This window comes from Microcebus murinus, chromosome 27 (genome assembly GCF_040939455.1).
Source record: "Microcebus murinus isolate Inina chromosome 27, M.murinus_Inina_mat1.0, whole genome shotgun sequence".
NCBI classification, from domain to species: domain Eukaryota; kingdom Metazoa; phylum Chordata; class Mammalia; order Primates; family Cheirogaleidae; genus Microcebus; species Microcebus murinus.
The window spans coordinates 968197-996079 of record NC_134130.1 but is presented as its reverse complement, the minus strand read 5'-3'; the positions used below and the strand labels follow the sequence as shown (position 1 = coordinate 996079).

General features: G+C 53.6%; 1 protein-coding gene across 4 annotated transcripts in view; it reads left to right on the top strand.

Moving 5' to 3' along the window:
* The window catches only part of SMARCA4 (SWI/SNF related BAF chromatin remodeling complex subunit ATPase 4), a 62812-nt gene extending 34951 nt beyond the window's left edge, over positions 1-27861 (top strand). For 3 of the 4 annotated variants that reach the window (XM_075998285.1, XM_075998287.1, XM_075998286.1), the window contains exons 14-28: positions 4498-4619; positions 6091-6241; positions 7645-7808; positions 12661-12727; positions 14312-14422; positions 15196-15438; positions 17064-17177; positions 17854-17961; positions 18932-19018; positions 19721-19767; positions 21364-21530; positions 23612-23775; positions 26450-26677; positions 26934-27032; positions 27290-27861. In XM_075998285.1, the coding sequence (XP_075854400.1) occupies positions 4498-4619; positions 6091-6241; positions 7645-7808; positions 12661-12727; positions 14312-14422; positions 15196-15438; positions 17064-17177; positions 17854-17961; positions 18932-19018; positions 19721-19767; positions 21364-21530; positions 23612-23775; positions 26450-26677; positions 26934-27032; positions 27290-27625 (2208 nt within the window). In that variant the 3' untranslated portion in view covers positions 27626-27861. The remainder of the gene's footprint in view (positions 1-4497; positions 4620-6090; positions 6242-7644; positions 7809-12660; positions 12728-14311; positions 14423-15195; positions 15439-17063; positions 17178-17853; positions 17962-18931; positions 19019-19720; positions 19768-21363; positions 21531-23611; positions 23776-26449; positions 26678-26933; positions 27033-27289) is intronic. The other variant, XM_075998288.1, reaches the window with a different exon arrangement.
* The last annotated feature ends 22 nt before the right edge of the window (positions 27862-27883 follow it).

Below are 27883 nucleotides of genomic sequence, written 5' to 3'. Positions count from 1 at the left end.
CGAGGTAAAGGTCTAAGTTTATTTTTTATACATGAATATCCGATTTACCCAGCACCATTTGATGAAAGACACTTCTCCCCTATTGATTAAATCAGTCTTGATATCTTTGTGGAAGATGAATTGACTTAAGTAAAAGGATTTATTTCTGACTCAATTTTATTCTGTCAATCTGTATGTCTCCCCTCTGCTAGTAGCACATGATCTTTATTGTCATTTTGTAGTAAGTGTTGACATCAGGTAGCATTAGTTCTCTTTGTTCTTTTTCAAACTTATTTTGGCTATTCTAGATCCTTTGCATTTTCATAAACATTTTAGGATCAGCTCATTAATTACAACAAAAAGGCTAGCTGGGATTTTGATTGGGATTGTGTTGAATCTATAGATCAAATTGAGAAGACTTGCTATCTTAACTACATTGAGTCTTCTAACCCATGAATATGGAATATTTTTCCATTTGTTTAGGTCATCTTTAATTTCTCTTAGCAATGCTTTTTATTTATCATTGTACCGTTTTTGTACTTTTGTTAAATTTATTATTTTATTTTTCTATACCATTGTGAGTAGAATGGTCTTGGGTTTTGGATTGTTTATTGCTATTACATAGAAATACAGTTGATGTTTGCATATTGATCTTGTGTCCTGTAAACTAGCTAAATTCATTTATTACTTCTTATAGGTCTGCTGGGGTTTTTTTGGTAAATTCATAAGGATTTTCACATGCAGGATGATGTCATCTGTGAATAAAGAGTTTTACTTCTTCCTTTTCTATCTGTGTGTCTTTCATTTCTTCTTCTGACCTTACTGCTCTAACTAGATCTTCCCGTACAATGTTGAATAAAAGTGGTGCGAGCGGCCGGGCGCGGTGGCTCACACTGTAATCCTAGCACTCTGGGAGGCCGAGGCGGGAGACAAATGTTTACGAAGTCTTGGCCTCTTGTAATACTTCTTGCTTTAAAGTCTGTTGTGTCTCACGTTAGTGTGGTCAGCCCAGCTCTCTTAAGGTTATTGTTGGCCTGGTGTATCTTCTTCCGGTCTTTTGCTTTAAACGTATCTCTTTCTTTGAATCTAAAACAGCAGAGCTGGATTTTGCTTTTTTATCTAATATCACAGTGACTACTCTTTGACTGAGACCATTCACATTTAATGTAATTTCTGCTATGATTGGGTTTACATTTGCTGTTTTTTTCTTTATGTCTCCTGCTTTTGTTCCTGTGTCCTACTTTGCTGCTGCCTTTGTGTTAAAAAAACCTTTTAATGTGCTGTTGTGTTTCTTCTGTAGATGTTTTTATTTTTACTATACTTTTTAAATTTCTTTGTAGTTGCTGTTGGGATTACAATGTATGTTTTAATTTATCACAGTGTACACAGATTAATGCTAACCAAATTCTGGTAAAGTCTAGAAATTTTCCTTGAATATAGCTCCATTCCCTCCCCCTTTGTTTATACTGTTATTATTGTTACCTATATCACCTCCATATATTTTATAAACCCTACAATACAGTTCGTAATGCCTTATATAGTGTTATGACTTTTAAAAATGTTAGTAGAGAAAAAATAAGGGAAAACTATTTAGGTTATTAAGTATGAAATGTCCGATTTCCTTAAATACTAAGTTTGGCAGTTGATATCTGATATTTCACTTTGAGACTTCTTATTTTTATTGTGAAAGTGCATCCTCAGTCTTTCAAACACATGTTTTCGCTTATGATTGTCTTTCAAATTTTTCTTTAAAGCAATTTTTGTGAAACCACGAATAAATCAAAAATTTGTGTTCTTTTCTAATATGAGTTCCCTCATGCAACCAGTGCAGTACAGACAGCTCGAAATATCAAGGCGGTGTTTTGGAAGGATGTGGCTAGTGGTCACATAGTACAATGACGGTTTGAGAAGTGCCGTTCTGGTGATTTTAATCTTGAAAATGAGCCATGTGGGTGACCTGAGGCCAAGGTGGATAATGATGAGCTAAAAGCTGTGGTGGAAGTGAATCCATCTCAACCTAATTAGCAAGATTTGACATTACTATTCTAACAATATCGGACCCTTTGAAACAAATGGGCACGATAGGGAAGCTGGATAGATGAGTACCACGTGAATTAAACAAGTGTCAGAAATTGTCTCACAACTTGCCTTTCTTTGCTGTCATGATATAAAGGCGAACCATTTCTACAGCATACTGTTACGTGTGATGAAAGATCGATTTTTTTGACAGTCACAAGCGTTTGTCACAATGGTTGGATAAAGATGAAGTGCTGAAACACGGTCCAAAACCGAATATTCTTCAGTAAAAGCTAATGGCGTGTGTTTGGTGGTCCAGTGCTGGTATTATCCACTACAGCTTCGTGAAGCCTGGTCAGTTGATGACAGTGGATGCCTGCTGCAACCAGTTGGACAAAATGATAAGGATGCTTGCGGTTAAGTAGCCAAGATTGGTCCGTAGAGACAGGCCAGTCCTCTTGCAAGGCAACACTCAGCCACATGTCACACAAATAGTGCTGCTCAAGCTACAGAGGCTGGACTTGGAGACTCTCTGTCATCTACTGGATTCACCAGACCTTGCACCAAGTGACTACCACTTCTTCCAGGCTTTGGACCACTTCTTACAAGGAAAAATATTCAATTCTCAACAAGCTGTGGAAAATGCCTTTCGTGATTTCATTGCCACTCGCTTTCCAGGCTTCTTTGCTACTGGCATAAACAGGCTACCATTAAGATGACAAAACTGTGTAGATAGTTTAGGCGCATGCTTTGATTAATTGTACTGCTTTTTGAGATACAGTAAACTACACCTTTGCTTCAAAATCGGATATTTCATATTTAATGACCTAAAATATATTTGTAGAGTCTCTTCTACAGACCCATGTAGGTCCCATTTCCAGTCTTCCTTATTTCTTCCTGGGGATTCGAGAGATTGTCTGCTAGCAGCAAATTCTCTCAATCTTTTTATGTAGCCTTCATTTGGGAAGGATAGTTTAGCTGGACATAGAATTCTTAGATGATGGTTTTTTTTTCTTTCAGCACTTTGAACTACTTGCCGATCTCGTTTCATTTGAGAATTTAGCCACTAATCTTATCGCCCGTCTTTACTCGATGAGTCAGTTTTCTTCTGGCATCTCCCGTGCACACGTGTGCACCCTCAGGCTCAGCTAACATGCCTTCCCCTCCCACGGCTGAGATCCTAACTCCAACAGCATCGTCGCCGTGCGTGGGCCCTGCTCACTGCTACAGGTGACTAAGTAACCCCCTCCCGCATCCCTGCCGGGCCTTGTGGCTTGCCTACTCGGGCAGGACCTTCTTGTTGACCAAGCTAAGAGACAGGAGAGATGGAAGCGCCCCCAAGTAAAAATGCTACAAACTCCCACTCCTTACCTGAAGTTCGGCAGCTTGTCAACTTAATGCTTCAACTCTCAGAGCTCTGAAATGGTCACTTTTGCCAATTTTATTCAGTTTTAAAGTAGCTTTCTGGGGAGAGAATTTGCCGACCACTTGGATTTAGCTAGAAGTGCCACCTTATTTTAATTCCAGGGTAAATCTGTGATTTTTTTTTTTTTTTTTTGCCTAAAATGTTGGTGATATTATCACCTGTTTAATCCAAGTGATCTATAAAATCATTTTTCATGATCCAAGAGAAATCCCACTGGATTTTGATTGAAATTACCTAACAGATTCATTACAGGTAATTGTTTAAAGCTTTGTAGCAGTTCTGTTATAGATGGGGAAAAGAATCCGCTGTGGCGTATTGTATGATTTATACAGGAATACAAAAATGGCTTAATATTGGGCAGTGTATTCATGTGTATTTTATTAATATGTCGTGCAAAATCCCGTTATCATCTTAGTAAATGCTGAAAGCTCTTTCACAAAATAAACACTCATACTTAATTCACAAGTTTATAGAAAACTCCCAGTAAAGAAAAATGCTTGATACCACAAGTATTAGACGTATTTTAGATGTTCTAGCCATGTCAGTGAAGCTGGAAGTAAATTAGCAGGAAGGAATATCAAAAGTTGGCTGTAAAATGTTTTATACCAAGGAAATCTAAGAGAATCAATTGAAAAATGGCTTTGGTAGGTTACGCAGGGAATAAATGTATGACGAGGATAGGAGGGATGTGGAGCCTATTTCTAATAGCAACAAAATTACAAAATACCCTAAGGATACCCTTAAAAAGAAGTGTCTGGAATCTGTGCTAGACAAACTAAAAATAACGAAAATGTACCTGGATACAGGGCACACGCCTGTAGTCCCAGCTACTTGGGAGGTTGGGGTGGGAGGGATTGCTTGAGCTCAGGAGTTCAAGTCTGGCCTGGGCAATATAGCAAGACCCTGTCTCTTAAAAAAAAAATTTTTTTTTTTTTAATTTAAAAAAATACGTAAATCCAAGGCATCACACATTTCGAGATAGGAAGAGTGGAATTAGGGTTGTAAGAATATCACTTGCTTCTATTGCCCCGTCTCTGTGGTAAGAATCCAGGTAACACAGGTTTGTCTCCTGGCAGGAGGAGGAGGAAGAGCAGCCTCAGCCAGCACAGCCTCCCACCCTGCCTGTGGAGGAGAAGAAGAAGATTCCAGATCCAGACAGTGATGATGTCTCCGAGGTGGACGCGCGGCACATCATTGAGTAAGGGGTCCCGACACGCCCTGCTCCTCTGCCAGCCTCCTGTGAGGGGGCTGGGGGGTGGCTGGAAGGCCAGCCTGTCCCTAGGTGGCATTCTCCACTGTCCAGCCCGCAGCCACTGTGAGACCACACGCTGACCAGAGTTATTTGCTTCAGATTTCATTGATTCTTATAGGCGTTTAATGTCGGCAGTGCGTTCACATGGTGCCTCACATGCCAACAAGGTACACTTGGGTGCACGACAGCGAGCTCCCTCCCCATCCCGTTCCCCCCTGGAGGAAACTTTCCAGTGTCGGGTGTCATATTCCGGAGACTCTGCGCCAACAGGCAAAACTTGTATATTTTTTTCTCGTCGTTTGCACGTGTGCCTCTGAGGCATAGTGTTGTGTACCTTGTTGTCACTGAACCACCTCTCTCAGAGGCGACCCAGTGCTCTGGCCATGCACAGAGAGCATCTGGTCCACAGCCTTGCGTTGCATTTTATGTTCTCACTTACAGAGCTTGTCCCTTGTTGGTGGGCATTTAGGTTATTTCTCATCTTCATCCTGTAAATACATTACAATTGACAAGTGAATTGCATAATTGCTTCTGGTAAGGAATTAATGGATACTGGGGTTTTTTTTTGAGACAGAGTCTCACTTTGTTGCCCAGGCTAGAGTGAGTGCCGTGGCGTCAGCCTCGCTCACAGCAACCTCAAACTCCTGAGCTCAAGTGATCCTGCTGCCTCAGCCTCCCAAGTAGCTGGTATTACAGGCATGCGCCACCATGCCCGGCTAATTTTTTCTATATATATTACTTGGCCAATTACTTTTTTTCTTTTTTTAGTAGAGATGGGGTCTCGCTCTTGCTCAGGCTGGTTTTGAACTCCTGACCTTGAGCAATCCGCCCACCTTGGCCTCCCAGAGTGCCATGGATACTGTTTAAAAGAAAGAAAGGATTGAGGGTATTATGAGCTGTTGATATGAAAGCAGCCAAAAATAGGATACGTTGAAATCAACAGAAGAAACATACTGGGGAAAAACCCCATTAAGCTAAGACAACACAGAGCCCCCTGTGAACGACATATAAGGACATACAAAAAGCAGCTGCACAGTGGCTTACACCTGCAGTCCCATCGCTTTGGGAGGCCGTGGCAGGAGGATTGCTTGAGGCCAGGAATTAGAGACCAACCTGGACAGCAAAGCAAGACCCCATCTCTAAAAAAATTTTTTTTTAATTAAGCATGATATGCACTTAGAGTCCAAGCTTCTCAAGAGGCTCAGGTAGGAGGATCGCTTGAGCCCAGGAGTTCAAGGTTGCAGTGAGCTCTGATGACACCACTGTATTCCAGACACCTCAAATCACCAAAGTATAAGTGATTCTGGTTTTGTGTGAAGGTGCTCAGTGTGCACAAGCTCCACCGAGCTTGTGTCTGGAGTACGTTGTCACAAATAGGAACACGTGTCCTCACCTGGCACTTCCATCCCAATCCTAGGAATGCCAAACAAGATGTTGATGATGAGTATGGCGTGTCCCAGGCCCTTGCGCGTGGCCTGCAGTCCTACTACGCTGTGGCCCACGCCGTCACCGAGAGAGTGGACAAGCAGTCGGCGCTTATGGTCAACGGTGTCCTCAAACAGTACCAGGTGAGGCAGGAGGGGCAGGGAGGCCTCCACCACGTAGCAGCCTTCACAAGGCTGTTCTCAGGCTCGTGGGGGAGGGGAGCGCTGCACTTCGGCAGACCTGAGTTCACATTCCACTCCTTGTCTTTGGGGAACCCGCTCTTCACCTCTGAGCCTCAGTTTCCCCATCTTTAAAGCAGGGACGTGATCGGGCAGGTCCGCTGCCAGAGGAGATGCAGCTGTAGTTGTGTGCTGTGCGAAAGTGAGTCTGGAAACGAGGTTCGGGTTCTTTATGAGGCGTGGAGATGGCGGCTTTGAGCTCTTAGCAGAGCCTGGCTTCGGACAGTCAGGACGTGCAGCTGCGAGAAGTTCCCGTTTCTGTGGCCGCGCTTCCTCAGCTCGTCTGTGAGGGCCCAGGAGGCGGCCAGTATACTCCAGCCGAGAACCCGGCTCCCTGACTGCCGTGTGGTCGAGACCCGTTTCCCAGCCTTCCTTTATCGAACTCTCAAACCCTCTGTGCCAATATCAGTTTCCAAAGAGGCAAATCCTGTGGCCAGTGGAACCTCCCAAGGCCAGTGTAATCGAAGAATTAGAACTTGGCCCTTATTTACTTCTTCAGGGTATTACGAAAATTTTCAGGTTTGCCTGAATAACATGGTACTCCATGGGAAGCAGTCTTGTCGTTACTGCCTGCATTTCAGAAAGCGCCCACACTGTGGAAAGCCCTCCCTTCATCGGGAAGGGACGTGTAGGCCGAGGATTTGTCACTAAGTAGCCCTAGTGGTTTCCTGAATCCAAGTGTCACATGGTCCACACCAGGTGGGTGGTGTCAAGTGACAGATGGACAAGGTAACAGTTAGGAATTAATTATTCAAATGTCCACCAGACATAGAAATGTCGGGTACACGAGGCTAAGTCAAAAAGGATCAGGTTGGCTGGGCGCAGTGGCTCACGCCTGTAATCCTAGCACTTTGGGAGGCCAAGGCAGGCGAATTGCTCAAGGTCAGGAGTTCGAAACCAGCCTGAGGAAAAGTGAGACCCCGTCTCTACTATAAATAGAAATAAATTAATTGGCCAACTAATATGTATATAAAAAAAAATTAGCCGGGTATGGTGGCGCATGCCTGTAGTCCCAGCTACTTGGGAGGCTGAGGCAGGAGGATCGCTTGAGCCCAGGAGTTTGAGGTTGCTGTGAGCTAGGCTGATGCCACGGCACTCACTCTAGCCTGGGCAACAAAGCGAGACTCTGTCTCAAAAAGAAAAGGATCAGGTTGGTTCGGAGCAAAATTCTCAGGAGTAATAGTGGCCTCGTGTGGGACGTGGCCCAGACAGAACTCGTGCTCGGCAGTGACTGAGTCTGAGGCGCCGGGCACGCTCTGAGTCCAGCCCAGGCTTCAGTCCTGGCATGGCCCCCTCTGTCCTTGCAGATCAAAGGCCTGGAGTGGCTGGTGTCCCTGTACAACAACAACCTGAACGGCATCCTGGCGGACGAGATGGGGCTGGGGAAGACCATCCAGACCATCGCGCTCATCACGTACCTCATGGAGCACAAGCGCATCAACGGCCCTTTCCTCATCATCGTGCCCCTCTCGTGAGTGCGCCCGCCTCCCGTTCGTTTCCAAGTTTGCCACACTAGGCGGCTTAAATGACAGAAATTTATTTTCCCGGAGTCCAGAAGTCCAAGGTCAAGGTGTGGGCCGCATTGGTTCCCTCGGGGGTCTCTCTCGTTGGCTTGCAGACGGCCGCCTTCTCCCTCTCGTCACAGGGGACGTCCCTCTGTGCTTCTGTGTGCTAATCTCTTCTCTTGACGATGCCACTCAGGCTGGATTAGGGCCCATGTGAATGGCTTCATTTTAACTTCATTACCTCTGTAAAGGCCTTGTCCCCAAATACAGTCATGTTTTGAGGAACTGGGTGTCGGCAAGGCAACCTGAGCCTTGGGCGGGCTGGGGAGGGGAACGCAGCTTGGCCTGTGCCAGTCTGCCTGTGGTTTCACTCCGTCATCCCAACTGGGGCTCTTTCCCCAAGATGTCCGGGGCGTCCTCTTCCAGCCCCACAAGCAGCACAGTGCACGCCTGGGAGTCGCAGGAGACAAAAGCCTCCCTCTAGAAGGGCAGGGAGAGGCTGTTTGAGGCTCCTTTGAGCAAACACTGTTTCCACTCCCTCATGGAGCAGTGCCCTGCCGGCCCGGAGCCCTCGGCCAGCTGCACAGGCGCTCAGGCGCTCAGGCGTGGCGGGGTCTGGGCTCCCCAGCGGCATCCGAGGAGGCTGTCTCACTCGCAGAAAGGTGCACTGCCCCAGGGTTTGCCCAGAAGCCCCCGGGCTGACTCTGATTGGCTCCACTCAGGTCACATGTTCAGCCCCCAGCCAATGCCTGGCGGGGGCAGTCTGCTCTGATTGGCCTGGCCCTGGAGCACGCCCCTGCCTCACCCAGGTGCTCCCGGTTCAGGTGTTGGTGGCTCCCGAGTCAGCGGTTCAGAACAGGCAGCCAGGATTACGCTCTCGCAGGCAAGACGGCGCCGGGCCTCTGGGCTGCACACCCCCAAGGGTGGGGGCTGGCGTCAGAACCCTCTCGAGTTTACCCTGGAGCCATTTCTGGTGTCCCCCTTGCCTTCTTCACAGCTGGGTGACATAGGCCGCCTTGGAGGCGCAGGTCCTGTTTCCGCAGGGCCGTAGGTGGCCTGCCCGACCGCCCGTTGGGGTCACACCCAAGTTGCTCCCCTCGTTCCTGCTGCGCGGCTTGAGCTCCTGCTCCCGGCATAGCCCCTGCCCTCCTTTCTGCAGGTCACAGCCCTCTCCAGTCCTCAGTCTCCCCTTTCATCTCGAACTTTCCAAACCTCCATCTCTACCAGAGCAGCCCTCCCCGAGGTGCTGTTCTGCAGCCTTGTGTGGTGATTTTGTTTGGTTGGTTTTGATATATTTTTAATTTTTCAGTTGAAATGATCTCAAACTTATAAAAATTGTAGAACTAGTGTAAAGAATTGCTCTGTACCCTTCACCTGTCTTCGCAAATCTCATAACCCATGGACAGTTATGGAAACCAGAAAAATAATACTGATTGACTATAGTTTTCACACTAACAGCCTCATTCTGGTCCAGGGTCCCACACTGCCTATAGTTGTTGTGTCTTTGTGGCATGTGTGGGACAGTTCCCCAGTCCATCTTTGTCCTTCACGGGTGTCCCCATGCCTGCCCCTGGGTTGAACAAGGTTGGAACCCTAGGAGGTGCTGGGGCCACACTGTTCGGAGTGTAAACAGCTGGGCACCACCTGATTGAGGCTTGCTAACTTTTTTTTTTTTTTTTGAGACAGAGTCTTGCTCTGTCACCCAGCTGGAGTGCAGTGGTGTCATTATTGCTCATTGCAACCTCAAACTCCTGGGCTCAAGTGATCCTCCTGAGTAGCTGGAACTATAGGCACTTGCACCATACTCAGCTAATGTTTGTATTTTTTGTAGAGACAAGAGTCTTGCTCGGGCTGGTCTCGAACCCGTGACCTCAAGCGATCCTCCCCTCCCACCTCAGCCTCCCAGAGTGCTGGGATTACAGGTGTGAGCCACCCCACCCAGCCTATGAGCTTGATACTTCTGAATCCTGTTGGGGCATTTGGTAGACAGCCCCTGTGTTTGAGTTTGATGTCATCCCAGGAGTGGTGCTTGCAGTGTTCCGTAGCGGGAGCTAGTAGACGCCACGGTACTTTGTCCCCAGGGATGTTAACTTTGCTCTCTCAGTTAATGAGGTGCCTGCTGGGTTTCCCCACTGCAAACCTAAGAATTTTCCTCTGTAATTAATAAGTATCTCATGGGAAAGGACTTACATGCTACGTGAATATCCCATTTTTCTTCCTACTTTCCCGATAGTTTTAGCATCTGTCTTAGTCTTTTTTCTATTGCTATAAAGGAACACTTGAGGCTGGTTAATGTATAAGGAAGAAAGGTTTATTTGGCTCGTGCTTCTCTTGGCTGGAAGACCGGGCATCGGGTGAGGGCCTCAGGCTCGTTCCACCCAAGGGGAAAGGTGAAGGGGCACAGGTGTGTGCAGTGACCGCATGGCAAGAGGGGAAGGCTGGGGGCGGGGGCGTTTCTTTTTTTGAGACAGAGTCTCACTCTGTTGCCCAGGCTAGAGTGCTGTGGTGTCAGCCTAGTTCACAGCAACTTCAATCTCCTGGGCTCAAGCGATCCTTCTGCCTCAGCCTCCCGAGTAGCTAGGACTACAGGCATGCGCCACCATGCCCGGCCAATTTTTTCTATGTATTTTTAGTTGGCCAATTAATTTCTTTCTATTTATAGTAGAGACAGGGTCTCACTCTTGCTCAGGCTGTTTTCGAACTCCTGACCTTGAGCGATCTTCCTGCCTCAGCCTCCCAGAGTGCTAGGATTACAGGCGTGAGCCACTATGCCCAGCCAGGGGGTGCTCATTTTAATAACAACTCTCAGGAGAATTAATAGAGTGAGAACTCATCAGCACTGAGCCATTCATGAGGGATCCGCCCCCATGACCCGAACACCTCCCACTAGGCCTCGCCTGCAACACTGGGGATCAGATATTACCAGGAAGGTTGGAGAGGACAAATACCCAAACTACAGCGCCATCTATGGAGGAGTCTTGCCTGCAAAGATAATTACATGAGAGTGGCCAAAAATGTGGCTTTCTGCTTCCATGATTCCCTTCCCTGGTGTTAATTGGAATGCCACTGCCTGGAAGGGCTGTCTCTTCTCCCCCCTTTATTTGTTTATGTAATTATTTACGTCAGTGTAGGCTCACAGACGCTATCATTAATTATTTTGTTGCTTAAATTGTCCCCAGTGTGACCTGAGGCCCTCCCGACTGGTTCTTGTGTCCTTTGGACATGTCCCAGTTACTTTGTTGTGGTTGTTGTTCACTTTAGAATAGTTGTAGGTTTATAGAAAGGTTGGGAAGCTAGTGCAGAGAACGCCCATGTGCCTCTCACCCAGTGTCCCCATAGTGCATTTGTCATGACTAAGACCCCACCTTGGCACGTTACTGTTAACTAAACTCCAGACTTCACTCACTAGTTTTCCCCTGATGTCCATTTTCTGTTCAGGATCCCACGTTATATTTAGCTGTCTTGTCTCTTTTTAACCTCTGGTTTGGGACAGTTTCCCAGACGCTCCGTAGTTTTGGTGACCTTGACAGTTTTGACTGGTGAGGCATTTTATAGGACGCACCTCAGTCTGGGTCTGTCTGATGTTTCTCTCTTGGTCGAGCTGTTGAGTTTGGGTCAGGAAGGCCACGCAGGTGTTGTGCCTTTCTCATCACGTGACATCAAGGGTACATAATGTCAGCATGCCGTATCGCTGCTGATGTTAACCGTGGCCACCTGGCTGAGGTCGTGTTTGTCGCATGTCTGGGCTGGGCAGTTGCTCTTTAATTACCCTTTCATATTACAGTCTTTGGGGAAAAGTCACTATGCCGAGCCCCCACACGGGGTGGGGCATTAAGTTTCATCTCCCTAAAGGGGAGTAGCTGCAGAAATTATCTGGAAGTCTCCTTGGAACATTTGTGTCCTTTCCCCCATTTATGCGTGTATTTAGTCCTTTATATCAGTATGGACTCGTGGCTGTTCATTTTATACTTTGAGCCATTTGCCAACACCAGTTGATTGCTTTTGTTGCTCTGATCATTCCAGCTTTGGACACTGGGAGCCCTTTCAGTTGGCTCCTCTGGTCCTTTGACACCCCGTCGTTGTGAGGTTTTTGAGGACGTCCTTGCTTTTAGGCACCAAGAGATGCTCCAGGCTCATCTTATCCGTTTCCTGCCCCACCCTGGAACCAGCATTTCTCCAAGCAGCCCTGGCTTCCCCATGGCGGTGGTTTTGGAAACCCAGACCAGGGTGCTGGACGTGCTTGTTTCCGGGGTGTCATTGATTCTAGCTCTTCTTGGGGGACAGCACTAGGAAATAAATGTCCCCGTGCTAACCCTGTGTACACATACGTCTGAGATGATTTCTGTGTCCCGTTATCTGTGCCCGTGTTAAGCCAAGCGTTGTTCATACTGCTCTGAACCTGGACACCTGGCGCTGTGAGACTGTTTCCCAGCAGCAAGCCACAGCGCACAGCGTGTTCTCACAGGGTCTCGTGACCCCACGGAGGTGACAGAAGACTGGTCGCCACAGTGCCGCTGCCTGGCACTGGCTGGGGTCGCTCCAGGCTCCTTCCCTGGCAGCAGCTCTCCTTGCACCCACCTGCACACCTGTGTCCCTGCTGCTCCACCTGGAGTTCCTTTCCCTCTTTGCCCAGCAGCCTCCACGGGCCCACTGAGGCAGGGCTCCCCAAGTCCTCACCGGCCTTCCCTTCCCCGCTCGGCTGCCCTTGGACACAGTCGGGTTCTCTGCCAGCTCCGAGGGCGGCCAGTGGCCGTGGGTCCGGCAGTGGCCTCCCGCTGGGAAACTAACTGGAGCTGACTCTCTTCCTTGTCCCGGCAGAACCCTGTCCAACTGGGCGTATGAATTCGACAAGTGGGCCCCCTCCGTGGTGAAGGTGTCCTACAAGGTAAGTCACAGCCCAAAGTGGCTTCCTCTTACTTGTACGGGACATGGCATGACCAGGGAAGGGGTGTGGGAGATACATGTCGTAACGAAAGGGAGGTCCCCTGCACTCGTGACCTGATGCTCGTGTGTGCGTTTCTTATTTCGTGCGCACAGGAGCACGGTATTACTGCAGCTGTGGGATCACTGGCTTATTTGGGGGATGAATGCTTGTTTTCAAAATTTAAGATATGGACTCATTTGTGGAATATGGTGATATTACACATTTACCAGAAGAATTCATTGTTCTTACCTGAGCTTTGGTTAAAAACCAGTTCCAAATTAGCCGGGCATGGTGGCGCATGCCTGTAGTCCCAGCTACTCGGGAGGCTGAGGCAGTAGGATCACTGAGCCCCGGAGATTGAGGTTGCTGTGAGCCAGGCTGACGCCACGGCACTCACTCTAGCCTGGGCAACAAAGTGAGACTCTGTCTCAAAAAAAAAAAAAAACCAGTTCCTGGAGGGCCAGGTGTGGTGGCTCATACCTGTAATCCCACTACTCTGGGAGTCTGAGGTGAGAGGATCACTTGAGGCCAGGAGTTTGAGACCAGCCTAAGGAAGTACAAAATGCTATCTCAACAAAAAATAGAAAAATTAGCTGGGCATGGTGGTGCGTGCCTGTAGTCCTAGCTACTTAGGAGGCTGAGGGAGGAGGATCACTTGAGCCCAGGAGTTTGAGGCTGCAGTGAGCTATGATGACACCACTGCACTCTAGCCCAGGTAACACAGCAAGACCCTGTCTCAGACAGACAGACAGAAACTAAACACATGTCTGTATGAGGACTTAATGAGTGTGCCCCGTGGCCACTGTGACGTGACGCTGGGGTGACATGGGCCCCAAGCCTTCTCTCAGTGCTGCCTGGAGATCATTGACATTCTCTTCATGAGCACCCTGTGATGTGGGGACTATAATTGGGCCTGTTGTCCTGGTGGGGAAACTGAGGAAGAGAGGGCCTCACACCACCTGTGAGTGGCAGAGCCTGGCTGCATCCCAGCTGCGGACCTTCCCAGTCCCGGCCCTTCACCCTGGCCCTGTGGCGGGGAGTGAGGTCTAGGCAGAGAGGACAGCATGTCCAGGGCCTGGAGAGGAGGGAGCGCTTGGTGGGTTAGAGGGGCCACTGGTAGGTTATCCCGGAGGGAGTGCCCGGTTTGCAGCCTGGGGCAGAGAGTTGGAACTTGGGAGGTGCAGGGTAGATTTGCTAATTGGGGAGGAGGCGGGAGTGATCGTGGTGTCCGGCACTCAACTGGTGCCAGCTTGGGAGGGGCCCTGGTTTCCAGTTTGGGACTGCTGCAGATGACAGTGCAGGCAGCGCCGTTCCCTAAGGGCCCGGGCTGCTGCTGGCCCAGGCTCCTCTCTCTTCTCCCTGCAGATGGTGCTCAGTGTGACAAGGTTAGGGGACAGACCAACAGCCTTACCCAGCGTCTTTCCATGCCATCTCTGGCAAGGACGAGTCCTCTTCCCTTGTCACCGGGCAGCTGCGGGGATGCTGATGCCACTTGGCCACCCAGCCCCAGAGGCTGAGCTGCATGTGTCCTATTTCCCTTGACAGGGCTCCCCGGCAGCAAGGCGGGCGTTCGTGCCCCAGCTCCGGAGCGGGAAGTTCAACGTCTTGCTGACGACATACGAGTACATCATTAAAGACAAGCACATCCTCGCCAAGGTAACGTGTCCTCATGCAAAACACACGAGGCTGCGGGTTAAGTGCTCTCAGGGGCTGTCACTGCCCGAGCACAGTTGTCATGAGTGTCACACTGCCCGTCTTCTCCAAAGCCCCCTGCAAAGGATTTCCCAGTGGGTCAGCCGCACACGCGTAAAAAGACAGCTGCCCTGTGTGCGTGGAAAGGGCCAAGTCAGGGTAACCTTGGGCTTCCTTCCTCACTGAGCTCCTACCGTAGGTGCACTTAGTGACTAGCTGTGTTGGTGTGACGTGTAGCCTCAAACCAACAGGCTCTGGGGTGTGCCTGGGGACCCCTGCCCCACACTGTGAACCCACCCACTCGTCTGCCTTAGACACAGTCTGCTCGTAAGAAATGTCCCCAAGTCAGTCCCTTTGAGACCCCCCAACTCCAAGGGGATGAATCCTCTAGTCAGCAAAATGTGTGTTCCGCCAAAACATACTGGGTGTTTTTCTGGGCTTCACATCGGCATATGGGAGTTTTCTGGAAATCCAACATACTTCTCTGCAAGTTGCTCTGTTCACCGGACGGTCGTCGTGGGCATGCCTCCCCGTCTGTGTGTCTGTGTTGACCTCATGCTTGGTAGAGGCTGCTTTGTGTGGTTCTGACTCTGAGTCGGCCCCTTTTTGGGGACAATGTCAAGCCACACTCTCCGCCTGAAGCCTTCCTGGCCAATGGGCACGCAGTGGGAGGCTCTCCCTCCACGCTGGGGCCGCCCCACTGCCCCCGGCCCTGACCACCGCTCTCGGGCCCGCAGATCCGCTGGAAGTACATGATCGTGGACGAAGGCCACCGCATGAAGAACCACCACTGCAAGCTGACGCAGGTGCTCAACACGCACTACGTGGCGCCGCGCCGCCTGCTGCTGACGGGCACGCCGCTGCAGAACAAGCTGCCCGAGCTCTGGGCGCTGCTCAACTTCCTGCTGCCCACCATCTTCAAGAGCTGCAGCACCTTCGAGCAGTGGTTCAACGCGCCCTTCGCCATGACCGGTGAGAAGGTGAGCGAGCCCAGCTGGCCCTGTGGCGGCGGCAGGGCACGAGGCAGTGGACTTGAGTGACGCTGTGCCTGCGTTGACAGCTCCGGGCTCGGCTGGCTCTCTCTGGTCAGTGTGCGTTGAGTGCCCACCACAGTGGGCAGGGCCTGTGCCACGTGCCAGGCAGAGATGGTGAGGTGACCTCCCAGGCACACTCGGGCTTCCCTGACTCTGCACTCCAGCCAGAGGGGCCAGTAAGGAATAGGGCCCTGAGGCGGTCACAGGACTAGGAGGGTGTGGAGAATGCAGCTAGAGGTCCCCCGTGTCCTGTAAGTCTCTTCAGGGGGTTCGGATTTCCCTCTGAGGGCAGCCGGAAGCTTGACAGTCTGCAGTTAAGGAAGGCACACTCTCAGGTTCTGTGTTACGCTGTTTTCAGAGTGTTGTGGCCAATGTATCTTGATGGCCATGGGTGGCACCATCAGCCTGAGAGCCACACTGTGGCACAGTGGCTATCAGGGGCCAGGTCTTCATCACTGATGAGTGTCCCCAAGCCAGTGCTAAGCACCGGGCCTAAAATCTGTCATGCTGTTGGCGTTTGAGACACGTTTCTGGGCGGGCTGTGTTTTCTGCTGAAGGCAGTTGTGCGGCAGAGCCCGCAGCTGGGGGCAGAGCCTGCGAAGGTCCCTGGGAGCGCCCGGCCCCGGCAGCCAGGCCGCCCGCATCCCCCACAGCTTTTCCTTAGACGTGTGCGGGACAGCGGGGCCTCTGTGCCGTGTATGGAGGGACCTCCACTGGATTCGTGCACAAGGTCCCTGTCCTCCCGGCACCGGTCAAGGCAGAGGCCTTTCTGAAGGAGAAACCGAAGCTTTGCCTCGAGTGTCGTAGTGGAGGAGCCCCAGTCCTCAGATCCCCGTCACCCCCATACCAAGAGCCAGGAGCACCTGCTGCAGTTTCATCAGTTCTGAATCGGGCAGAAGCTCTGTTAAGAAACTCCCAGGAACCAGGGGTAGCAGGGTTTCCCCGGAGGCCCTGCTGCCTCTCAAACAAAAAAAAAAACAAAAAAGAAACTCCCAGGAAAGCAGTAAAGGGAAGTTCAGGCATGTTCTTACTTTCCTCTACCTTTTTTTAGAACTTTTAAAAACATGTTTTTGTAGCCAATGAGCACATACCGTGGGAGAGCAGGTTCCTTTCACTCCGTCTCATCCCGGCTGAAGGAGAAAGGGTTTGGGGTCCCCAGTGCAAAGCTCTGTGGTGCAAACCCTGGTGTGAGCCACGCATTTGTCATCCTGGCCCCTCCAGTGCTCTCTGGCAGCGTGGCCGTGGCGGTGGTTCTGTGGACAGAGTCCGTGCGACTCTGGGAGAAGCCGCACAGCGTGCCTCCGCCTTCTCCCGGGTGAGGTGCGCAGAGCAGGGTGCCCGGCGCCTGCGGTTCCGTGGCCCTGGAGCTCCACGGAGGGAGCAGATCCCAGTTTTCCTAAGGAAGAGGGTTCCCTGGCAGGCCCCAGAAAGCATAAGGCAGCCTGAAGCCCAGGTGCGCAGCACAAGGAGGCTTTAGGGGCCCCTGCCTGCCCCTTTGCCACTTCCTGGCAAGACCCCTGCCTCCCTCCCTTGGAGGTAACGCTTGCTTTTCGTGGCCTGGGGCCTTGCAGGTGGACCTGAACGAGGAGGAGACCATCCTCATCATCCGGCGTCTCCACAAAGTGCTGCGGCCCTTCCTGCTCCGGCGGCTCAAGAAAGAGGTGGAGGCCCAGTTGCCCGAAAAGGTAATGGGGCTTTGCGCAGAGGCAGCCGCAGCGCGGCCTCGTACCCCTGGCTCTCTCCCCGGTTGTGGGTGCGCTCAAGTGACTTCCCCCAGGGCCCCAGCCTGGCCCTGCCCGATCCAGCTAGGGAGCTGAGGCCTGAGACCCACTGGGTCCCTGAAGCCAAGGGTGGGCTTATCCGATTAGAGCACGAAACACCATGTCCTCTCAGTGGCCAGACGCCTGGGCAGGTCCTCCCGGCCACGTCGGGAAGGGCCGTGGAGGCCGTGGCTGGGGTTGGGCCGCTTCCCACGTGGGAGGGCTCTGGGTTCTCGTGGCTGCTGCAGCCACACCCCTCGGGCCCAGGCCCTGCAGTGGGGTCCCTGAGACTTGGGGTCCCTGGTGGACACAGGCTGCCTCTTTAATCGCACTTACCCTTTGCTTCCCGGACAACCGTGGAAAGGCCTAGAAAGTGCCAAGTTGCCCTTCCTGGCCCGGGATCTGCCACGGTGCTTCTCCCTTAGCTCACGTCTCCCCTCCTCTCCCAGCTGTGGGCCTCCTCACCGTCACCCCCTAAGCAGAGCTCACATCCTGGCCAGCACGCCTCCTCCGGGGCCCAGGGATGGGAGGCGCGTCGGGGTGAGGAGTGGTCCGGGCTCGGGCTGCCTGGGGCCCTGACGAGCGTTGCCCGTGCCCGCAGGTGGAGTATGTCATCAAGTGCGACATGTCTGCGCTGCAGCGAGTGCTGTACCGGCACATGCAGGCCAAGGGCGTGCTGCTGACTGACGGCTCAGAGAAGGACAAGAAGGTGCGCCGCGGAGTCCCCCCTTCCCCACCCGGGCTCAGGTGGGCGGGTCGGGGCCAGCCTGCACCAGGGCAGAGCAGTCTCTCCAGGGGCCTTCGCCTCCTTGGCGCTTAGCATTCTGGTTGAGGCCTGACATGGTCGCCATCCCAAGGGCGTCCAGCTGGCCCTGGTGATGACAGCTAGTGGCCTACGTCAGGCTCACTTACTCAGCTGCCGTCTGGCATCCCCTTTGCCTGTGACGTGCTGGTTCCCTCTCCAGTCGGCAGTAGGCGGCCGGGTGCTCAGCCCAGCAGGGCAGGAGCCTTCTAGCAAGCCCCACACTCCCCGACAGGAAAGGGCTGCCTGCCAGCCAAAGCTCCTGAGCTTCTTCCCATGTGGCTGCGTTGGGGTGGAGTCTCACAGCACAGAGGAGTAGGGCAGGAGTAGGGCTCCCTCCTCGGGTGAAAGCTGAGGGTCCCTGATTCTGCCCCAGTGCCTTGGCCCAGCCTCCACCTTTCTTCTCTGGACTGTCTTGTTGCAGCAGAGAATGTCGTGGGTTACTACCCATCCCAAACACCCGACCAGCCATCCCCACCCCCTCCTTCACCCTGTAGCCAGAGGGAGCGTCCTAAGTCATCATAGCCCTCCCAGCTGACACCCACTGGGGACCCCCCACGATGCCTGGGACGCAGCTGGTGTCACTCATACCTTTGCCAGTCTGATTTCTAGTCTGTCCCGCTGGCCCCTCCCCACCCCCACTGCCTGCCCTCCAGCGTGCCAGGCGGTCTCTGCGTCCTCCAGGGCTCGACTTGCACCTCTGGGCCTCCAGACGTAGCCAGCTCCTCACTTCCGGTTGCTGTGCCACAGGCCACATACACCCAAACCCAAGCTCCCCCGTGTCCTGCCTTTGGCTGCCTACCCCATCCAGCAGCCCCACCTCCAACCTGCCCCGGGGACAAGACCCCATTTGGGACCCTCTGATCTGCCTCCACAGGGCAAAGGCGGCACCAAGACCCTGATGAACACCATCATGCAGCTGAGGAAGATCTGCAACCACCCCTACATGTTCCAGCACATCGAGGTGAGGGCGGCCCGGGGCCGCCTGTCTGCTGAGCTCCCGGCAGAGCTCAGTTGCGTCTCCCTGACGACTTTGTCAAAGATCATTTCTAACGTTTGAGTACGCAGCGCCTGTGCATGTGTTTCTTGATTGGCTTTCCGTTTTCCGGTGCTTATTGTAAAGAATCCCAACAGTATAGGGCAGTATTCGATAGAAACGAAAGTCCCTCGGTAGTCACCAGGGAAGTGTTTGGAGGGTCCCCTTTCGGGGTACATCCCCGCCATCCCTCCCCAGTGGCTCACGCTGTGTTTGCCATTCGGCATACTTTCCCACAGTGGAGTATGGGGTCAGCACCCTCTTGGGCCACAATATGCTTTGAGTCTCCAGATTCTTGCTTCTGTAGTTCCTGGCATGGACTGTCAGGATCCTTCCAGACCCCCTTATGCCCAGACCGCTGGGGCTCCATGCAGCACCCTGAGGATGGTCGTGGCCCCACACTGTCCTCGTGTGCTCACGTGGGCGGTGAAGAGCGTTACATAGCAACTTCTTTCCCTCGTTGGAGGCACACGAGGGAAGGGACGTCAGCGGACTGGAAATGCGTGTGGCATTCGTGTCTGCCTCAGAGCCACCGCGGGCGCTCGTTGCACGCACGGCGGGAGGGCTCTGTGCTCTGAGCAGCCGAGGGCCGGTCCCGTGTGGCACTGACCGTCTCTCCTTCCGTTGCAGGAGTCCTTTTCCGAGCACCTGGGCTTCACCGGTGGCATCGTCCAAGGGTGCGTGGCTTCCTTGCTGGACGGGGAGGGCGGGCAGTTCGCATGGAGGTGTTTTTTTGTCTTATTGGGGTGGCTTTATTGCGATTGTTACACTTTTTCAGTTTCAAAGGCATAAAATTTAGAAAATGTAAAAGAACCCAGAGAAAAGAGTAAAAGTTCTCCGTGCTTGGAGAGCTGGCCACCCTTAACCCTGAGAAGCGGGATTCCAGAGCGGCGTCCAGAGCCCTCTCTGCAGCCTCTGGAATCTGTGGCCCTTGACAGCTCTCTCCACCTCTCTGAGCCAGAGATACTTGGGGTCCCTGTGCATAGCTGCCCCTCTAATCGCACTTGCCCTTTGCTTCCCGGCGATGGGAAAGGCCTCCGGAAGGTGCAAGTTGCCCTTCCTGGCCCAGGATCCGCTCTGGTGGCTCTCCCTGAGCCCACGTCTCTCCTCCTCTCCCAGCTGTGGGGCCTCCTCACCGTCACCCCCCTAAGCAGAGCTCACATCCCAGGCATACCATGCGGGTGTGTTTTCTACAACATCCTTTGTAAAGTACAGCCCAGACTTCTTTAATCCCCTAATACTGGACACAGATGCTATCTCTAGATTTTCACCATTGCAAAGAGCCTTGCTAAAAACATTCCTAGAGCTAACGCCACCATTATTCCCCTGGAGTTTTAAGCTGTTCAGAAGAGCAGGGGCAGCTAATGAAAGGGCAGAAAGATCTTGGTGCATCCTTCTTAGTTGGTTGGATAAAGTGGTTCGTGGCTGTAATCTCAGCACTTTGGGAGGGTGAGGTGGAAGAATCGTTTGAGGCCAGGAGTTTAAGACCAGCCAGGACAGCACAGTGAGACCCTGTGTCTACAATAAATAAGAAAAAATCAGCTGGATGTGGTGGTACGTGCAAGAGGATCACTTGAGCCCAGGAGTTCGAGGCTGCAATTACGAGCTATGATCGTGCCACTGTACTCCAGCTTGGGTGACAGTGAGACCCTATCTCTAAAAAGATAATAATGAATGAAATAATTTTTTAAAAAAAGAAAAGACTAAAAGTTATTTTGATCACATTTTTTTATACGAAATTCCATAATGGAGTCTCACACCCCTGGGTTTGAGGCCTTGCTCTGGCATGTCACCAGCCATATCCCACTGTCCTCTGCCAGCCTCAGTTCCACATCTGTACACCAGGGGATGTTAGCTGGAGTGGATTAGAGAAGCTGAGGTGGCCTTTAGTGCCAAGTCTGCCAGGGTGTGGGTAGTCTCCACTGTGGCATTTGTTCCCGGAGCTTCATTACTGGGCAGGGGCGCATGCCCGGCTTCTGGGAGCTGCCTCCATTCCAGCCCTTTGTCCCAGGGAAACTGCTAATCGCGCCTCCTTTAATCCCCGTAAGTGTCTGGGTAAGGCGATAAGTACGAGTCCACCCTGGTGACGTGCCCTTATTTTAGTTGGGCTGAAATGGCTTTGCTGAGACCTGGGGAGGGGTCTGCTTAGGGAGCCACCTCTGTGCTTGAGCCTGACACCCAGCGGAGATGGGAGACGTGCTTCCTCCTTTATCCCCAAAAGGTGCCAATTGTAACACTCTCTGCGTTCTTCCCTCCCTTCCTCCACACGCCAGACTGGACCTGTACCGAGCCTCGGGTAAATTTGAGCTTCTCGATAGAATTCTTCCCAAACTCCGCGCAACCAACCATAAAGTGCTGCTGTTCTGCCAGATGACCTCTCTCATGACCATCATGGAAGATTACTTTGCATATCGTGGCTTTAAATACCTCAGGCTCGACGGTGAGTGGGAACCAGGAAGATGGCTGTTCAGGGGTGTCTGGGGCTGCCACAGCGGCTCGCCGGTGTGCCCTCTCGCATGGGGCTAGGCGAGGCCGTGCACTCCTGTTAGTTCCAGTGGCCGGCGTGGGCCCGGCTGCACACTGAGCACCTTGGCCGTGGGCGTGCGTTGGATGAGGGGCTGGGTCTCCTGACCGCCAAGCTGGTGGTCTTTCTGCTGCGATGCTAGGTCCAATAGGGAAGACTCACTGTTTTAGTTGGAAGCGGCAGAGACCACTATCCCGTGGGCATAAGGGAAAGCATTGATAGACTCACAGAGCTAAAACCCCAGGGGTCGAGCTGGCTTTAGGCACAACTGGATCCAGGTGCACAGATGCTGCCGGAGGGGCTGGCTTCCCTCTTGGCTTCATCCTCTGACTTGTCTTCCCCTGCTCAGTGTCCCGAGCAGAGAGGCCACAGAGGTCCCGGGCTGGCTCTCGTTTAGCTGTCGTGCACCACGTGTCACGCGTCAGGCCTGGAGCTGGAGTCAGACTCAGCGTCAGGCGCTGAGCGTGTGAAGCAGGCACTGCAGGGGCCAGAGCAGCAGCTGCCTGGGGAGTGCTCAGTCCCACCCCGTGTCCTCTGGTCCCTCATGGAAAAGTCACCATGTTTATTTCTACTTTCCTCCCAACCACCCTACTTAAGGGAACTCTGGCAGGCAGATGCTGGCAGCATGCAGGACGTGTGGTCCCACGCTTGCAGTAGGTCAGGAGGGCCCCGGCCCTAGAACGGGGTTCCCCTCCCTCTGTCAGCCTGAGGGCGCGCACGGGGCTTACTAGAAACGTGAGCTTGGCAGCCACTGGGACAGACAAGGCTCAGCAGGTTTCTCTTCCCCTACACGACTTCTCAGAGCCTTTGTCTGAGCTCTCGTGCAAAAATGCCCCAAACTGCTGCACCCCTCCATTCCTGAAATTTCTCAGGCCGAGTACTTATGACTGCTGGGCTGATGAGCCCCAGGGAGAGCTCAGCTCCCACCCTCCCCAGCACCCAACTGGCTGCCCCATTTTTCCCTTCTCTTCTTAATGCTCCACAGGGCCGAGGACTTTGGTCACCTTGGCCAGAGCTGCCCCCCCCCCCCCAGAACTAGGCATGGTCATGGGTACAGGGCAGAGAGTCTATGAAGAGAGCAGGGGAAGGGAAGGAGCTCTGTGGAATGTTCTGAGACTGGATCTCCCACTGTTAGGGTGGTGAGCGTTGGGGCACAGGCTGGCGTCTAGGGAGCTGGGGCAGCTGGGGGCATGTCTGGAGCCCCAGGGAGGGGAGGCAGGGGTGGATGCCCGGGCTGGAGCGGGCAGCGGGCTGCGGCACTATGCCAGGGCACGTGTAGACCAAGAAACGATCCACTGTCATTTCATCACCAAATGCCTCCCCATTGCCAAGAGCCCCTTTCATCTGAGCTGCCGGCAGCCGGGGGAGCTCAGCCGCCCTTTGACGTTGTCAGTGCTGGGGGTCAGCGTCATGGGCTGCCCCATGAGAGCCCCTCACCAGCTCCTCTGCTGGGGCGCAGGGGGCACTGATCTTGCTGGAAGGGAATCAGTCCCCATTGGAAGGTTCCATGTCCTGCCGATAGAGGATTGTCTTTGTGAACCGTCAGAACCCATTGCAGTGGTGCTGGGAGTGGGTGTCAGCCCTCCAGCTCATTCCCCGTCACTCTCCACCCATCCTGAGGTCCCCTGTGCGTTTTGGGTTGGGGGTCACCAGCACCATCTGCAGTGGTAGCGGCCACGATGACAGTGTGAGTTGCCTGCCAGGCCCTGTGCTCCAGCCCAGCCCTCTCAGTTGTCTGGTGGCTCCCCGTTTATACGCAGGCAGGGCCCACTTCGATCCTGGGACAGGAAGCGTGGTATTCAGTAGTGACACATGAGATCCCAGTCACATGCTCATCATAGTCACAGCCTCGAGTTGAGCGTGCAGAACTTTGGCTCGTGTGGCCCCAGGGGACACTGGTGGACACTGGCCCTGCCATCAGAAGCAAGCGTTCGTCGGCGTCTCCTCCCCGCCCCCCTGAGGTCACCCTGCTGACCCCGTGCTCCCTGTGCCGTCAGGAACCACGAAGGCCGAGGACCGGGGCATGCTGCTGAAGACCTTCAACGAGCCCGGCTCCGAGTACTTCATCTTCCTGCTCAGCACGCGCGCCGGGGGGCTCGGCCTGAACCTCCAGTCGGCCGACACTGTGATCATCTTCGACAGCGACTGGAATCCTCACCAGGTAAAAGCAGGCTGGGGCCCCAGGTGCGAGAAGGGAGGGGTGCCCGCGAGGCGTCCTGAGTGTCTCCGGCCTCCCTGACCGTCTGCTGCACCCACACCTCGTTAGGGCCAGGGAGGAGGACGGAGAGGCTGGATCCTCGCCGCTTCTCCAGATAAGGAGCTTTCCCCTCTGACCGGGAAAGCGACGCATTCCACTGTTGCTTCTAAAAAGGAAATCCTGGAATTGGGTAAATGAGAAGAAAGTGGGAAATGCCCTAATCCTCCTCATCACCGTGGTGCAGCCCTGGCACGTGGTTCTGCAAGCACACACACCTGCGCTTTTTAAAACAAAACGTGACCAAACTCTATGTGCTTTGTTTCCTGCCTCTCCCTGGTACTTGACCACGTACCCCATGTGCACCCCGTGCCCCTGGCCCCCGGCACGTGCTATTTCATAGATACGATGGTTTTAAAATGAGCAGAACCTTTCCCAGCATTTCATTATATAAGCAATACGTTCTCATTCTTTCTTTCTTTTTTTTTTTGAGACAGAGTCTCGCTTTGTTGCCCAGGCTAGAGTAAGTGCCGTGGCGTCAGCCTCGCTCACAGCAACCTCAAACTCCTGGGCTCAAGCGATCCTCCTGCCTCAGCCTCCCGAGTAGCTGGGACTACAGGCATGTGCCACCATGCCCGGCTAATTTTTTCTATATATATTAGTTGGCCAATTAATTTATTTCTATCTATAGTAGAGACAGAGTGTCGCTCTTGCTCAGGCTGGTTTTTGAACTCCTAACCTCGAGCAATCCGCCTGCCTCAGCCTCCCAGAGTGTTAAGATTATAGGCGTGAGCCACCGCGCCCGGCCCATTCTTGTTATTCTTTTTTTTTTTTTTTTTGAGACAGAGTCTCGCTCTGTTGCCCAGGCTAGAGTGAGTGCCGTGGTGTCAGCCTAGCTCACAGCAACCTCAAACTCCTGGGCTCAAGCGATCCTCCAGCCTCAGCCTCCCTAGTAGCTGGGACTACAGGCATGCGCCACCATGCCCGGCTAATTTTTTTATATATATATCAGTTGGCCAATTAATTTCTTTCTATTTATAGTAGAGACGGGGTCTCGCTCAGGCTGGTTTTGAACTCCTGACCTTGAGCAATCCGCCCGCCTCGGCCTCCCAAGAGCTAGGATTACAGGCGTGAGCCACAGCGCCCGGCCTCATTCTTGTTATTCTTAAACACAAATACTGATGACAAAGTCAAGAGTCCCCTTTTCCCTTCCATTCCAACCCTGCTGTCTTCCGCGCCTCTGCCTGCCGTTTGGGGCACGTGCCTGCTGAGATCGCCACGGATGCCGCGTGGCCCGGCACGCGCCTCTTTGTTTAATCGTCGGTGCCGACCGCCTCTCCTCGAGTGTGCGCGTGTGAAGCTGCCCAGCGTCTGACCGGCTGCCAGCTGTCCCGGCAGATGGCCGCCCAGGACGTCCACATTTAAGCCCCAGTTGGCAGGCATCTGGCTTTTCTGTTTGTCAGCCTGCTCCCCAGCCCCTCGGGCACCTTCTTGTCCCTGTCTCGGAGCACTTGTGTGAGGACCACGGCCGGTCAGAAGTAGGGCTTCTCAGCCTGTAGCAGTGTCTGTCCCGTTCAGGTGTTGGTTGTTTCTGCCAACGTGGTTTCATTCCCACTGTCAGGTTTTGATGGTGCACTTGCCTGCAGCCAGGGGGCGCCGGCATTCCTTGATTACCTCGCAGTGTAGCCCGTCCAGTGGGTGAATGGCCTGGTGGTCACTAGTGTCCCTATGATCAGTCTGGGGTGTAGTTCCTGCGCAGACCCCAACCCTGATGACTGGCCAGTTTCTCAGGGTGGCCGGGGCGTGCCTCCCCAGTCAGCAGGCAGGGCCTCTGTGGACCCTGTTGTCCACCACGCTGTGAGGCCTCTGAAGCCACCTCAGAGCCAGAGGGACGTCGCTGAGAGCTGGGCCTGACAGGAACTGTGCTCACAGTGGGGTCTCGGTGGTGGACACAGTGCACCCAAGTATCCTCCCAAGTGTGGCCTCGGTGGCCCCTGTCAGGTGCCAGTCTTGAGTTTAGGAGCATTGCTGGTCCCCAGCTGCCCCGCAGCTCCTGGGCCTGCAGACGGGACTTCCAGGGAGTCTCCTAGGTTCTGCTGTGGGGATAATGATAAAAACACTCACAGCCACGGCTCCCACTTCACTGAGAACTGACTACGTGGGTCACGGCCACACTCCCGACATTTATTCACCCGTTTAATCTGCACAGTAGCCACGAGAGGCGCCCATGTCAGCAGAGTGAGTTCTGAGGCTCAGAGAGCTGAGGCTGGGCTGGGTGCACAGCGAGGATCGGGCACGGCCTGCACCCTACCCAGGTGTCACCACGGCGCTGCCGGGCTTCCGCCTGGGCTGTAGATGGTGCAGCTGCCGCAGCGGCTGCCTTGGAGTGTGACTCTCTAGGGATCTCGCACTTTCTTCCTGAACGTCTGTCAGGTCCCAGGAGGTAGAAAGTGCTGCTTCTAGAGGAAGGCCGTGAGCGCCTCCCTGTCCCCCAGGGACATGTGGCAGCCCAGGCTCCGGCCTGTGCAGCGGCAGGTTGGCTGGGCAGAGTCGCCAGTGCTTGGTGCACAGGTCAGAAGGCCGCCTTCCCCTTAAAGATGTACGGGGCTCGCTTGGGACTGACCGCCGTCTCTCCCCGCAGGACCTGCAGGCGCAGGACCGAGCCCACCGCATCGGGCAGCAGAACGAGGTGCGCGTGCTCCGCCTCTGCACGGTCAACAGCGTGGAGGAGAAGATCCTGGCCGCGGCCAAGTACAAGCTCAACGTGGACCAGAAGGTGATCCAGGCCGGCATGTTCGACCAGAAGTCGTCCAGCCACGAGCGGCGCGCCTTCCTGCAGGCCATCCTGGAGCACGAGGAGCAGGACGAGGTGAGCCCAGCGCCGGCCCCGACCCCTCCCCGGCGTGAGTGGTGGACGCATGAGCGGCTTTCATTTTTGTTTTTTTACCTTTTTTGCACTCTTATTTTTTTTTTTTTTGCATCCCTTTGGAGTAAAGGGAGTGTGGGCTGAAAGGAAAGAGGATGAGTACTTGCTTTTTCTTTGAAGTGGTTTTTTTTTTCTAAACTGCTGGTGAAAGACGCCGGATTGACAGCCCTGGAGACTGAAGTCCTCTATTTATCCACAGAGCAGACACTGCAGCACGGGCAGCGGCAGTGCCAGCTTCGCCCACACTGCCCCTCCGCCAGCGGGCGTCAACCCCGACTTGGAGGAGCCACCTCTAAAGGTGAGAGGGGTAGTTCAGTCTCCATGCCCATTCAATCCTCGGCTTCTCGGCTGACACGGCCAGCAAGGGCCCTGGTCCCACGGAGCGTGCGTGTGCGTGTGCGTGTGTGTGCCTCTCGCTGCCGTGTGGGTCCCCATCCACCGCAGCCGTGCCGGGACCGCCAGCTCATTCCCACGGACGCCGCCGCTCGCCTCCGAGCTCGGCCACCGCCCAGCCCAGCCCCTCCGCAGCGCAACTGACGGTTTGCAATCTTGTAGGAGGAAGACGAGGTGCCCGACGACGAGACCGTCAACCAGATGATCGCCCGGCACGAGGAGGAGTTCGACCTGTTCATGGTAAGCGCGTGGGGGCTCAGGCGCCCCCTGCTCGGTCCACCTTCTGCAGTGCGGGTCTCGGTGACCATGGTGCTGTCCCCAGCAGGTCATGGGGCTGGGGTCAGCTCTGGCGTGGCCCACCCTTTCATAGCCAACCGACCCATCTCTAAGATCTGGTCTCCTAAGTGTGTCATGGGGCTGGGTGACACACACACCTGCAGTTCCGTACATGGCCCCAGACCCACACGTGCTGTTGAGGCTGTGCTGACGGGCCCTTGAGGGCTCCGCTCGCTCTCAGAGGGAGCTGACGCTGCCCAAGGCCAGGGGGCTGCCAAGGGCCTCGGGCACAGAGCCCCTTGCCCCTGAGTCTGGAGACCATGATGGCACAAAGTTGGAAGGGGTCTCTCCCCCTGCGGGCATTGTGCCTTTATCCCAGCTCTGCCGTGGAGCTGCCACCTCTTCCACTCTTTTGTTGGGGTCTGTGGCTTCTCTTCTGCGACCTTCCCATCATTTACCGTGATCTCGGCACACATCCCC